At 45.9% G+C, this 15,090-nt stretch overlaps 1 protein-coding gene and 1 long non-coding RNA gene across 6 annotated transcripts in view; both read right to left on the bottom strand.

The window, feature by feature from the left end:
- The window catches only part of PALLD (palladin, cytoskeletal associated protein), a gene marked incomplete at its 5' end in the record, with an annotated part of 365,468 nt that overhangs the window by 177,421 nt on the left and 172,957 nt on the right, over positions 1-15,090 (bottom strand). For all 5 annotated transcript variants that reach the window (XM_082402084.1, XM_082402085.1, XM_082402086.1 and 2 more), the window contains 2 exons: positions 4,198-4,537; positions 6,312-6,431. In XM_082402084.1, the coding sequence (XP_082258210.1) occupies positions 4,198-4,537; positions 6,312-6,431 (460 nt within the window). The remainder of the gene's footprint in view (positions 1-4,197; positions 4,538-6,311; positions 6,432-15,090) is intronic.
- LOC309633390 lies at positions 6,622-13,166 on the bottom strand. The gene is made up of 2 exons (XR_014247491.1): positions 12,487-13,166; positions 6,622-12,444 (listed from the first exon to the last, which is right to left on the bottom strand). It is a non-coding gene; the product is annotated as an uncharacterized lncRNA (long non-coding RNA).

The following is a 15,090-nucleotide window of genomic DNA, read 5'->3' as shown; positions in this document are numbered from 1 at the left end:
GGAGGTGGCCACTGGGAAGACCAGGAGGAGTCGCCCTCAGCAGCGGGCAGGACATGCCGGGGAGCGAACATTCCAGGCACGGGAACCCCCGTGTCCCTCTTACTGTCTAGGAGCGCGGAGGGGGCCACCGGGAGCCCCCAGAGACAGCAAGCCTGGCTCAGCTGAGCCCCTGATGGGAGAGCGGTCCAGGCTGTCCCTCCTCTCCTGCCTCTCTCCAGCATCCCCCCCCCGCTCCTCCTCCTCTGGTCCCTCACAGGGCTCATGACCGCTCATCATCATGCAGATGTCAGGGCACAACTGCACGAGGTGACACGTAAAACCCGATACCTAACAGTGAGTTTATAGGACCTGCCCCTGTCCTTGAAGCATTGCTGGAATAACCAGCTCTCCCAGGGTGGGAGCAAGAGAAAGGAGGAAGAGAGACGCAAAGGTCTGAGATGTGGCCGCTGTGAGAAGGCTGATTCAACCTGAGGTCATTTCACCATTTTCAGGTGGGAACCCCTGACACCACGCTTTCTTCAGCGGCCGAGGGAGGAGAGAGCAGAGAGAACAGGAGGAAAGGGAGCTGCACCCACACCTCGTTCGGCCGTTGATGGCGCAGGTGACCATGCTGGGAGCACTTCAGGATCGTGCTCCCATCCGAGGGCCTGGGCCTTGAGGGCCGGGGCACGTGCCTGGCACCGCTTCAGCCCCTGAGCTGTCCTGTGTGCAGTGCAGGGACGTACCCACGGCCTCCCCTCTAGCCAGCCCCTCTTGGATGCCTCGTCTGGCTTCTTCCACAAGACGGAGGACGAATATCAAAGGAGAAAGAAATGGGGCTTGAAAACAGCATATGGGTCTTTCTACAGTGCTTGGCCTAACTGAAGAGATGAGCTCAGTGGGAGAACAGGACCCATAAAGCACCTGCTCAATCTGGCTCCAGAGTTTCTTTCCCGCCAGCGTTTAATCCTGGAGACCCTGCATACCCATGTCCTCCAGGGACTACATTTTGGCAAGAAAAGAAGATTCTTGGGACTTTATTTCCTATTAACAAACAGAGTCATGTATTTATTTTGAATCTTCGGGCATCATTTGTACAGAGTGGGTAGCAACAGACTTACTTGGTGTGCCCTGAACAAGGACAACAATATAAAAAAATAGTTCACAAAAGCTAGGCGTATGTTCCTTCCTTCCTCTTTCTCTCTGATAAGAACTATGATTTCAGCAGCACATGGCTTCTTTTCTTTGCACTGCGATGGACGGTGCTGAGTGTCAGACACCGAGTCACACAAACAACTCTCACAGGTGAATTCCTTCCTGGGTGGAGCCTAAGCGCTCCTGTGGTCCGCAGTGCGTTGTGAGTGGCACCTGGAACTCACTGAATGGCCCACATCGAATCACGTTTAACTCACACCTGAGGGGTGGTGTCTGAGCCAGACACTGAGAGATGCAGAAATGGGAGTGGACGTGGATCCCACAACCACGGGCCAGGAGCACAGATGCAGCTGGAGGCTGGAAGGGCGGCAAGACCCCTGGTGAGGATTTCTGTTGGAGGACCTTGCTGCAGAAGGGAATTCAGGACCTTTCTACCGTTTTGTTTCAGTCTGATTTTTTTCCCTTTCCATAATAAATAGTGAGCTATTTGAGAGAAAAAAATGCAAAGAGATTTTCCTTTTGACAATGATAATTTTTCAGGAATCTGACAAATCAAACACCCTTTTCAGGTTCATTTATTAAGAGGAAATATCTAAATTCCTATTATTTGTCCCCTCCTAATTGTTTCCTATTTGCTTACAAATGATTCAGATGAATGAAATGCCATAAAACTCCCCCAAATACAAGCCTCTCCTTTTTTATGAAAAGTAGTAAAATCATGGGCCAATGAAAAACGATTCAAGTGCATCAGTTTTCCCACTGCCAATCATAAGACTCAAAATTTCATTTTTTCCCAATGTATGAAGAGAAGTAGACATGTATAGGAATTTTACTTGGCAGTGACATTAATCATCAATTCCTTGGATGTCATTCTACATGATTTGCAGATGTCATTCGATGGCACTCCTACCAATGGATACAACTCCTAAAACAATGAGCAAACTCTTTCGGAAAAGACCACGATAACAGAGAAAGGGTGGAAGACCTCGTACCAAACCATGACGCTGCTTACCTCAAGTACTCCTGTACTGTTTGAATTGTCACCCCGAGCACGCACTTACTTTGTAATTAAAACAAAATCCAAAAACGGACTGCAATTCGTAAGAAAATTTTTAAATGGATATATATTTTGAAAGTGTCAATCACATATTGTTTCCTACCTAGTAACTGGCAGGTAATTATACGATATGAAAATCATGAAGTGATGCTCTAAGGATATATTTAAACACATAAAGATTTGAAAAAAAGAAAGCAGCAGGAAAACCTGCTACTAGCAATGTTACTTCTAAGCTACCAGGTTTCCCTAAATTTCCACATGAAGGGAATTTAAACACTGAAATCCATGTTCCCTGTATTTTACTTTATACTGAAAACCTGACTAAGAAGCAGATCATGATGTCACTCTTCAAACCTGTGCGTAAGCTCCGCAGCCTCTTAATAACCACCCAAGTGTCCTGTCTGCCTTTTACAGACAACGCCCCACCCACCCAGAGACACTAAGCTCACCTAAAGTCCAGCTCAAAGCTGAAGAGTTGTTCAAACTCCTGAGATAAGGAGGGCTGTAAAGGCATGTTAACAGCCCTCCTGTTTGCTCTCTTGTGATTTATACTCGCTTCATGAGCCATTAGGGCAGACACACTTCACTGAGAGCCCAGCCCGGGCCCAGGCAGTGGACACCCTGCCCTTTCTCCCTCAGGAGGGCAGGTCCCTTGTTTCATTAAAAGCACTGCAAATACATATTCAAGATGCAAAGATAAAAGTAGTCAGCAGAGGCAATTCATTCAGTGGGTTGGAGCTACAGGAGTATAAATCTCTTTTAAGGCTGCCACTTGTGAGCTCCTGCGACCTGCCCGGCATCTCAGCCCGCCTGGAGTCTAGGTACAGAACATTCGCTACCGTACACAAACCTAGCAGCCCTGCTGCCTGCAAAATGCGGGGTAGTAAAAGAGAGATTTCTGAAACTGCAACACAAGATTGTCAAGGAGTTTACTTTTATAAAATTGCCCGCCCATTGGTTAACTTAAGGCATCTGTCTGAATGATTTGTTACTTGATTAGTCGAATAATGCTCATAAAATCGCCTAACAATAAAGTGATGTACGGATATAAGATATTATTCTAACTTGAATACCTTACCTATTCTCACCAATGAGCTGATGGAAAGGAGAATAAAGCAGGCTGTTCAGTACCAGAGAAGCAAAGAGTAACTCCTATCCTGAAGCCATCCTTCCTGCCCCAAATCACAAAGCTCAGACATCACGGGGAAACGCAGGGCGCTTTCCCAGATCCTGGAGAATTCATTCTCAAGGAAATGTGGCCGCGTAGACTATGTACACATTTGATGTGACTGACGTCTCCACCGACCTCCATCAGGGCAGTGACTCGAGGTCTGTTCTGTTAACTGATTCCTCCTCTCTGACACCGTGACAGCTCCGACCATCACCGCCCTCCCCGGTGTGGCGCCAATGGAAACAGCCCACGCAAGGTTTATCATCCTAACAAAATAATGGAAACCAAATGCGAAGGTGGTATCCGCGGAAACATGCCTTCCACGGATCCCCAAGCCCAGTGGGTCGGGCTGGGAAGGGCGCTCTGCACTCATTCCTTCCCCAGGGTCCGCACCCGCAATCTCCATCCTCAGCTTTCAGGCTTCCCGTGCTTATCTGTATCGGATTTCCTCACCGATTCTTAAATGTGAAACACTTGGAAATGCTTTTAATAGACAGCTCAGCGTAGTCCCTTCCCATCTCCTCTGGGGAGGGCTACACCCTTGCATACATGGGAAGGCTGCACCAGGCACAGATACTTTCACAGCTGAAACCAGTTACAGTTTTTAGCAAAAGGCAGATTTGACCAAGCTTCTCATTTACCTTCTTTACTTTGGGGTATCATTTATATTTTTGAAGGACCCCACTTGGTAGCAAGGTCACACCAGCCCGCGACAACTCGCCTGCAGGAGGGGCCGCTTGCCCCGTGGCGGAGCCCAGGCAAAACGGTTTCCCTGGCAACAGAGGCAATTCAGCACAAGTACCACAGTGTGATCAAGCCGTACGGGAGTACTCACAGTTTCGGTTTGGCAAGCAGAGGCGGGGGTTCCTTTGTGGGTGACAGCAGGACGGCTGCGCTGGGAAGAGCTTTGCTGCCATCAGCTCTGCCGTTCATCAGTCCATTCACTCCGTGGCCCGGGTGGACGCCGTTGGTTTCCCTCTCCGCGGTGGAATTGAACTGAAGGGCCGCCGGGCTCAGCCCGAACACGGGGCTGGTCACGTGCTGGATCTCAGCCGGTTTCTGCGAAGCCAACTCGAAGGAGCCGGTCTCCCAGATTGGAGGGGGCAGCGGGGAGGGCTGGAAGCGGCCACTGCTGGCCTCTCCGGCTGCGTCATAGCCGCAGGTGTCCATGTTGGCTGAGGGAGGGGACAGAAGGAAGACACCGTGATACGCTCATGGTCCACAGCCCCCTCCCACCGTCACAGACAGCCTGGAAGCCCAGGGCCCTGTTAGCTGTTGAAGGGGCAACACCGAGAGGGGCCTGGTTCCCCCAGGCTTGATTTCACTGCACCTGTCTCATTTCCTGAATGGCCCACCAGCTGGGCCAGCTACCAATTCATTAACACATTTCAAACAAGAGCTAAAGATAGAACTTGGTTAAAACACACACACACACACACACACACACAAACAGCATCAAAAAAAAATAACAACACAAACAGTATCAACTAATGATGCTTTGTCTTCTTGCATTTCAGCCCATGGATCTGACGGAACATCTTACCTGAGCTTTGCTGACGTTAGTGTAGGCTACAAAGGTTTTCTGTGCTGGGCAATGGATGTTCACTCATTCACTCATTCATTCATCCATCATAAAGCCAAGTGAAGCTCTGAGTCTAAGGGAAATGTCTTACAATCTCACAGATAATTTTTTCCGGTTCACATGACTGACACCAGCTGTAACTTGGTACAAAAGAAAGTTTTGCTTGTTACTGTCAATGGCCTGAACGCATCTTAAGAGCATCTTTGTATTCCTGGCCTTGCCCAGAGTCCAGCAGAGCTCCAAAAAATGCCTATTGAGGTGAAGAGAAAGCTCAAAAATAGCTCTTATGTTTGGCCTAGAGCAGATTTATCCCCGAGGAAAATGGGAAATACTGCATGTTAATTTCTGCCACGTGGACGTGGAGCCCGGAGTTTTGGCCGCGCGGTTGGAGCACTGCACTCCTGCTGTGGCCATTTGCTGGGACCGTCTTCAACTCAAAGTCAAAATACTGGGATCCTCCCTGGAGCTCTGATCATGACCCCGGAGTTTCCTGTTAACACTCAGAGCCCTCATTCCTATCAACTGGTGTCCCGTTAAGGTGAACTTTACGTTTCTTCTCTTAATGAAGATGAAAAAGCACTAATTCCCCACTACAGCCCTAAACTGGTTTTGTCTGTGTCTCTGCCGCCCCCTAGCATGAGTTCTCCCTGTTCTAGAGAAATCCAGGTGCAATTCGGCTGCGTCTTCACTGCCTCCTAACCATGGTGCCCCGTACCGGGCTTGGCCAAAGAGGTATTTTAAAAACCACTGTAAAATAAACAACAGAAATAAGGCTGTAAAGACCAGGTAAAGCTAATTAATAATAGTAGAAAACAGTTAACTAAAGGTCAAAGAAATAAAGGAAAAGAACTGTTTCATGTTGCTTTCCCTAGCGGTAAGTTTCTGAGTTTAAAAAACTGCCCAGATATTTCTGAATGTTGGTTTTAATAATAAAATACATTCCTTTAGTTTTTCATAGGCGTCCAGTCTCAATGAAATCTAGTTTCTAAGATCTTGACAGCTTCTCTAGGTTTGTCTAGTGGGTTAAACAGTGACTGATCTGCGCCAGTATCTGCAGACGCCGTCGACGCTGGTGGGAGCGTAGTTCTGGGCCAGCAGGAGGCCCTTGGGCAGCCATCGCAGTGTTTCCAAGACCAAGATCCCAAGACTGAAGGAAGAGCCCCACATGTGTTCCGTTGCTACATTATCATCCCCTTTGTGTTTTCATCTCCGCTTCCCCTCCCCCCTCCCACCCCAGCCTTTTGTTTCGTGATGAAACCCTGGTTGTGAGGATGACCCCCGGGGCAAAGCACTCCTGGAGGCTGAGCAGTCCTCCGGGTGGGTCCCTTCTGCTGTGGGGACCCGTCAACCCTTCGCTCCTCGCATACCTGAGGTGACCACCAGCTGGGCAGTGCTGGTCGCTGACCCGTAATCATTGCTCGCCGAGCACGTGAAGATCCCGGCATCCTCGGGGAACGTCTCTGCTATAACGAGGGTGCAGATCTCCTCTGGAAGGAAGAGAACAGAGTAACTCATCAGAGGGCAACCACAAAGTTGCTCCGAAGAAGCCCGACCCTCTGCCTTTCTAAAACAAGCAAATTCAGTAACAATTATTATAGGGTCACTTTACAAAGTAGTCACAAGAGAATCTCTTGACATTTAATTTAGCCGTTCAACCTAGTGGCAAAAGCTTTGGAGTAGGACTCATTCTTTTTGATTTTTTCATCAGCCTTGGTTTCCTCACCTATAAAATAGGGATAACGTGTACCTCATGAGTGTATCTGTGTAGAGGACACAAGAGGTTTGCAAAGTGTGTGCCTCTGTGCTAGGCACGTGGAAGACGCCAGCTCCTGCCTAGTTTGGTGGATGGTCATGGAAGGCCTTTCAACTACAATGTCGCTGCTCAACTGAAAAGCCACTGGTGGGGAAAATCAAGCTTCTCTGAAAAGCCGACAATGGGAAAAAAAGAACATAACATGGAAATGTTTGACTGCAGACAGTTATTCTGGAAACTACTGTTACACAGTGCAGCCATGTTCTGTAGCATGCAAAGCCCGGACTCTGGGACCAGCTGCTGGGGCTTGAATGAGGGCGCTGCCCCATGGGGCCTTTGTGACTTTGGTCCACCTCCCCGAACTTCAGTGCCCTTACCTAGAATATGGAGATAATAATAGAACCTACCTTATAGGGTTTGTATGAATCATGACTCATAAATCAACCATCACAGGGTTACTGTGAGGGGTGATGATGGTAACCATGACAACAGCTCAGGCACTAGGTAACACTACCAGCACTGAATATAGATGAATTTAGATTTAACCCTCATGTCAACCTTATGAGTTACATTTACTACGCTTAGCCTGTCTTACAGATAGGAAAGCTGAAGCACAGTAAGGCTAGTTGATTTACCCAAAGTCACGCAGCTCACGAGCGGCAACTTGAACCAAGTTGGGCTCCAGACTCCACGCTCTGCACGACCATCTATTCTTGTGACGCGATACACACTGTTCTTAGGGTGCTGCCTGGCGCGTGGTAAATGCTTTGTCGTCAGGAACTGTTAGCTGTTCCATTAAGAAGAAGCTCGATCTAGAATGTATTAGCTATTTCTAATTAATTAATTAATGTATGTACGTATGTATTATTATGGGAGTGCATTAACTATTTTTAAATTCAGTGATTGTCTATATTGTACGAGTAACATAAGATGATTGTGTTGGTAAATGTTAAGAAAAGTCATATACTTCTGATTCCCACAGAGCCGGTCGATTATTCGCACGTTATGTGGGCCACGTGAGACTCTGTACCACAGATTTTTTGCAGGAATGGCTGCAGTTACCCCCTCCTGCATCCAGGCCCCGCTGCAAAGGGACTCTGCAGCCCCATCCCCTTCCCTAGCCCTGGGGTTCCGGCTGGCCTGATGGCTGCTTCAACCATGGAAGCGGTGGGAGTGATGTCTGTTCTGACCCAAAGCCCCAGGTCCCCTCTCGCTCTGCTCCACCTCTGGGAGCCCGGCTGAACGCCTCAGGGATGCAGGCCGTGGGGCTGGACAAAGGGGTCCCTGAGCAGAGACGGGCCACCACACCTGAGACCACCCGGCTCATCCCTGCCAACCTGGAGGCCAGCCACAGCCCGTGGAGTGAGCCCACCTGGGCGGGCCAAGTCTGGTGCCCCACTGGGGCTAAGCTGAGTGGCTGACCCTCAGGATTAGGGACACGGTGGTCGCCACCTGGAGCCACCGATGTTTGGGCCGCCATGCTTTCAAGAGCCGACAGACCAGGATGAGGACAACGCTTCTCTTCCAAGCTCCTTCTCCAACAGCCCTGAGGGCAAGCTTTTCAGAATTTAGAGGAATGCGTCTCCCCTGGAGTCAAACATCAGTAATGAAAATTAGCAAACTTGCCCTCAGACATATTTTATGTTTTAAACACCGGGAGGGCAAAGTGCTCACTGTGGGTAAAAGTCCTACCTTCTAACACAAACATTTTTATCTATTAAAATTACATGTCAATTTTTAAATACCAATAAAAGTAATAAACGCAAAGGTAAACCAATTAAACGATAAATAAAATGAAAGAGAGTCTTCCTTTATGTCCCAAGAGAGCTTGTGGGCATTGATTTCAATTACAAGATAGGCTGAGTTCTTAATAATGCGCTGCCTTGTTTCAAACAAACAAAATCATTTTCTCTTTTTGAAAGAATGGTATCCTTGAAGACTTCCTGTGCTAGAAATAGTGGGAAATTCTGGTTACTACGCATTTTCTCTTCTATTTTATTTTAAACTAGTGGTGGTTGCCACCCACTTTCATGGGTCATGATCCACAGTTTAAAAACACTGCGCTGTGGGACCCACTAGAGTTCCTGGCTCAAAGAACATCAAGGAATCCTGCTGAGGTGTTTGGCATATTAAGAAAAGAGTTTTCAGGTAAAGGCATGAGATACATTTTTTTTTTTAATTTTTAATTTAAAAGAAATTTTTGGCTGTGTTGGGTCTTCGTTGCAGCGCACGGACTTTCTCTAGTCGCGGCGAGCGGGCGCTACTCTTCGTTGCAGTGCACCGGGCTTCTCATTGCGGTGGCTTCTCTTGCTGCGGAGCACGGGCTCTAGGCGCGCAGGCTTCGGTAGTTGAGGCACACAGGCTCAGGAGTTGTGGCTCGCGGGCTCTAGAGCGCAGGCTCAGTAGTTGTGGCGCACGGGCTTGGTTGCTCCATGGCATGTGGGATCTTCCCGGACCAGGGCTCGAACGCGTGTCCTATGCATTGGCAAGTGGATTTTTAACCACTGCACCACCAGGGAAGTCCCAAGGCTTGAATACATTTAAAGCACACAATTATTATTGATAAAAAGGCTCACTGAACAGAAGGAAAACGACAGGATAACAGAGAGCGTGAAGGAAGGTACCCTAAGGTACCCTGTGTGTTTCTGAGTGTACTGCACACAGTTCAAGGCTTCTCAATCGAAGAGGAAGAAAGTGTGGAAATAATTCAAGTCAGAGCTTCACATAAGATGAATCATTGGGAAAGTGAGATGTATCTGGAAAGGCAACGGGGACTGGGAATTTTAAATTGAATACATATGGTTCCGAGATGAGTTAGAAGTGTCCTTAACCAAAGGAGGGTCAATAAAGCGCAGGATATTACAGCTCTAAGGGACTGTATGTGGACTAGCCCAAGTTGCTCATTTCTTCAAGTGAGGTCCAAGGTCCAGAGGGATCCTCTCAAGGTCATGGTTAATCAATGTTGAGGCCAAAATGCTGACGGTCACACCCCGTCCCCCACAGGCTCCTTCTTCCTAGAGCACAAGGCCTCTTAGCTGTTCTGCATTTTTTCCTGGTCCAGGACATGAGGAACCCAATGTGAAATGAAGTAATAAAAGATTTAAGATGGGAAACAAGGAGTTTCCTGGATCTGAACACTTGAATTACTCTCACTATCCAAGTAACTCACTAGAAACCCATCTGCCCAAGTAGGTGGGCTGTGTGTCCTCCAATATATGAGATACACTGGAAGGATACAAGCCCAGTCCAAAGGACACTGTCACGTGGCCGTGACAGTGGGAGAAGAAATGAACAGCCCAGTGTGTCGAGATTTGGGGAAGAATCCCCCCATCCTGGCTGTCCTCTGGGAGGTGGGCTCCGTCTCAGAGGATGCTGCTGGGAGCCTGGGGCCGTCAGCTTCCGTGGCTGACCCCCCGCTCCCTGCACTGCCCTCCCAGGGCTGATGCCCTTGAACGGTCCTCTCCCAGCCTGGAAAGATGGACTTTCTGGAGACACAGAGAAATGCCATTGTTCTTAACGCCTGAGAACACTTTCCCCGTAAACACTGTGTTTACAGTTAATGCAATTCTGTGCCCTGAACCTACATTTTAAATCAGGATAAAATCTTATCCAGCAGGGATAATAGAAGGTGGCTTTGGAGTGATGATCTGGCCAACTCTTAGAGTGTCTTCTTATGCTATCTACAATTTTGATTTTTTTTTTTTTTAAGTTATGCCATTTTAAGAAAACCTGAGCTTGTTTATACAGTTGCCCCTTCTCCTCCAGAGGGCCCTTTTGAGAATGAAAAGATTGCATGTTTCAAATCTGACTGAACTAACTTCATTTCCTATGAATTTTCAGGAACACTTCTATTGCATAAAATGAGGTAGATTCATGCATAGAGCTGATGACCGACTGGACAGTCTACATACGGAAGAAAAAAATAAGAATAAAAAAGCACTGGCAAGTTCTTTCGGTGATCTTCGGACATTGCTATGTCTCAGGGACTTCTACTAGATAAAACATTAGTCCTATGCCCTAAAAGTTGTTCGGCTTTGCTTCTCTGGGAAAATTTCATCCAGAAGTGACAACAGGCTCACATTTTGCAGAGAGAAAGGAGTGTCTCAGCTTGGATGGCTCTGACATCACGGGGATGAAGAAAGCCAGCAGGATAGGAGATGAGCCCAGCTGCAGCACTGAATTTTCATCTAGTAACATCTTATTCGAACAAAGACCTTAAGATACCTGTGAAGTACATTTTGGTGAGGGATGGGAATCAGGAAGTGACTACTTGTCTCAAATAAAGGGAGTTAGAGGCTCACTTATTTTTATTAAAAAACTGTCCTTTAAAAAATGCAAAAATTTAAAGTTATTAATAACTCTAAGTGCAGTCCTTTTTAATCCAATTTTCCTAACTGGAGACTTCTGATTTGAGGGCATATAATAACTTAGTATATTGGAAACCATTTTTGCTGATGGTAAATTCTGCTTTTAAAGTTACCTAAAAATTACTTAATCACATAAATATTTCTCAGAGGTTAACCCCAAATTTCATTCAAGTTCTTGGACATGCTGAACTCTTGGTTAAATACAAACAAAACCATTTTGTTTGCAGAAACATAAAATGATGAAGCAGCAAGGATAATATTACTAAGTCCTCTGGGTAATGAGGGAACACTTTCATAAATGTCTTCCTTCACAGGTTTTTTTTTCCCCCTTTTGGGGTCCAGCCTAACTTAAAAAAAAAAAAAATCCAGCTTTTACCCTCCAAACCACATGGTTTGGCTAACACAACTAATGAAAAAGGACTCTGGGCTAAAATCAGCAAGATGAGATTCAGTGTGGGTAACTGTAAGGCTTGTATAAATTTTTATGAAGGATTTTTAAAAACTTCAAACTGTATCATATATAGAGAAAGATATTTAAAATGCACAGTTTAAGACTCATGGACATACAGAACACACCTGTGGTTGCCAAAGAGGAGGGGGCTGGGGAAGGGATGGAGTGGGAGTTCGGGGTTAGCAGATGCAAACTAGTACATACAGGATGGATAAACAACAAGGCCCTACTGTACAGCACAGGGAACGATATTCAATATGCTGAGATAAACCATAATGGAAAAGGATATGAAAAAGACTATATATATGTATAACTGATTCACTTTGCTATACAGCAGAAATTAACACAACATTGTAAACCAACCATGCTTCAACAAAAAATTTTTTTAATAAAAATGCACAGTTTAAGGAGTAACAATGAAATGAACCCCTGCATACCTATCAATAAGTCTAAGCAATAAAAGATGACCAATACTGTAGAATGCCCCATACGCCCTCCCCAGCTGAATCTTCCTTCCCCTTTAGAGATAATCACTCCTTTGATTTTCCTTATATGTTTACCACATATGTATGTATCCTTCAAAAATGTGTTCTTTAGTTTTTGTTTTATTTTAATTTTTAATTTTTATTAGAGTATAGTTGATTTACAATGTTGTATTAGTTTCTGCTGTACAGCAAGTGAATCAGTTATACATATACATATATCCACTCTTGTTTAGATTCTTTTCCCACATAGGCCATTACAGAGTATTGAGTAGAGTTCCCTGTGCTATACAGTAGGTCCTTATTAGTCATCTATTTTATACATAGTAGTGTGTATATGTCAATCCCAATCTCCCATTTTATCCCTTCCCCTCTTACCCCCTGGTAACCATAAGTTTTCTACATCTGTGACCCTCTTACCCCCTGGTAACCGTAAGTTTTCTACATCTGTGACCCTCTTACCCCCTGGTAACCGTAAGTTTTCTACACCTGTGACTCTATTTCTGTTTTGTAAATAGGTTCATTTGTACCATTTCTTTAGATTCCACGTATAAGTGATATCCTATGATATTTGTCTTTTTCTGTCTGACTTACTTCACTTAGTTTTTAAATGCTGACTAACAAGCATTTATCTTGTTGTGTAAAGAAAAGGCCACCTACAGCCTCTTCAATAAGTGGTGCTGGGTAAACTGGACAGCTACATGTAAAAGAATGAAATTAGAAAACTCCCTAATACCATACACAAAAATAAACTCAAAATGGATTAGAGACCTAAATGTAAGGCCAGACACTATAAAACTCTTAGAGGAAAACATAGGCAGAACACTCTATGACATATATCACAGTAAGATCCTTTATGACCCACCTCCTAGAGAAATGGAAATAAAAACAAAAATGAACAAATGGGACCTAATGATACTTAAAAGCTTTTGCACAGCAAAAGAAAACATAAACAAGACGAAAAGACAACACTCAGAATGGGAGAAAATATTTGCGAATGAAGCAACTGACAAAGGATTAATCTCCAAAATTTACAATCAGCTCATGTAGCTCAACATCAAATAAACAAACAACCCAATCCAAAAATGGGCAGAAGACCTAAATAGACATTTCTCCAAAGATGATATACAGATTGTCAACAAACACATGAAAGGATGCTCAACATCACCAATCATTACAGAAATGCAAATCAAAACTACAATGAGGTATCACCTCACACCAGTCAGAATGGCCATCATCAAAAAATCTACAAGCAATAAATGCTGGAGAGGGTGTGGAGAAAAGGGAACCCTCTTGCACTGTTGGTGGGAATGTAAATTGATACAGCCACTATGAAGAACAGTATGGAGGTTCCTTAAAAAACTAAAAATAGAAATACCATACAACCCAGCAATCCCACTACTGGGCATATATCATGAGAAAATCATAATTCTAAAAGACACATGCACTCCAATGTTCATTGCAGCTCTATTTACAATAGCCAGGACATGGAAGCAACCTAAATGTCCATCGACAGATGAATGGATAAAGAAGATGTGGCACACATATACAATGGAGTATTACTCAGCCATAAAAGGTAACGAAATTGAGTTATCTGTAGTGAGGTGGATGGACCTAGAGTCTGTCATACAGAGTGAAGTAAGTCAGAAAGAGAAGAACAAATACTGTATGCTTACACATATATATGGAATCTAAAAAACAACAACAAAAAAATGGTTCTGAAGAACCTAGGGGCAAGATGGAAATAAAGGTGCAGACCTACTAGAGAATGGACTTGAGGACACGGGGAGGGGGAAGGGGAAGCTGGGACGAAGTGAGAGAGTGGCATGGACATATACACACTACCAAATGTAAAATAGATAGCTAGTGGGAAGCAGCCGCATAGCACAGGGAGATCAGCTCGGTGCTTTGTGACCACCTAGAGGGGTGGGATAGGGATGGTGGGAGGGAGACGCAAGAGGGAGGGGATATGGGGATATGCGTATGCATATAGCTGATTCACTTTGTTATAAAGCAGAAACTAACACACCACTGTAAAGCAATTACACTCCAATAAAGATGTTAAAAAAAGAAAAAAAAAAGGCCGCCTTCCCACTGTCAGAAAAAAGTTCAACTTCCCCAGATGTTTACCAAAGCCCTCAGGGGTATGGGGTGGGCAAGGCCACGGGGTTTCCTGGGAAATCTGGGGCTCCCGGGGGTGGGTTGGTGGGTACCTGGAGGGGCTAAGCATGGGCAGGAACTGGACAGCCGGGAGGAATCACTGGTGGTGTCTGTGTCTCTGAAATCTCTCTTTTCAAGTTCAACATGGCCAACTGCCAGATCTCAGCACCAGGTCAAATCAGAGCACTTCCGTGGGCGGTAACAGTGTTCCCAACTGACCCGGCAGGCAGTGACAGGCCGGGCCAAGCAGAGATGCGACCTGGGGTCAGCTCACCCGCGATCGTCTGTTGTCAGGGCAGGAGGTGGGCGGCGGCCCTAAGCTCTCAGGGGTGAACGCCTTGCTGTGTCTGTCCTTGTGACACATCAGTGTGCAGCCGTGACTTCCGGGCACCCCGGCCTCTGGCTGCATTTGCTGTCATGCTCCTGTCCTCACATCTTGCTCTTGCCGGTGAATTCTCTCGCTGCAGGGAGCACACCCTACAGACAAGCTGCGGAGGAAAATCCTTGAGACCCTGCAACTCTGAAAAATCTTGACCACATCTCCTTATGGAGTTGGAGGTCATTTTACACCAGAATCTGGAAGGCGTTGCTTCGCTGTCTGTGTGCCTAGTAAGCCTGTTGAGGAGTCCTAGGTCACTCTGATCCTGTTAGTTTGCTGTGACCTGTTGCTTCCTCTGTAGACACGGGGAGAATCATGGCCTCGTCCTGGATGTTGTGAATTTCACAGCGATGCACGCTGCTGTCAATGTGTTTTCATATGTTGTGCTCTCAAGTGGGTCCTTTCAATCTGGAAACTGATATCCTTCCGTTTGGGGTATGAAAAAAAAAATTTCATTGATAATCTCTCCCCTTTGTTCTCTCCTCCTGGAATCCTACTTACAGATGTGTAGTCTACCGGGGCGGGTCGCTACCATCTAATTTTCTTACCTTTTC

The sequence above is a fragment of the Balaenoptera borealis genome (assembly GCF_965194805.1).
Source record: "Balaenoptera borealis genome assembly, chromosome: 8".
Classification (NCBI taxonomy): Eukaryota; Metazoa; Chordata; class Mammalia; order Artiodactyla; family Balaenopteridae; genus Balaenoptera; species Balaenoptera borealis.
The sequence above is the reverse complement of the archived record's forward strand: the minus strand, read 5'-3'. Positions and strand labels throughout refer to the sequence as shown.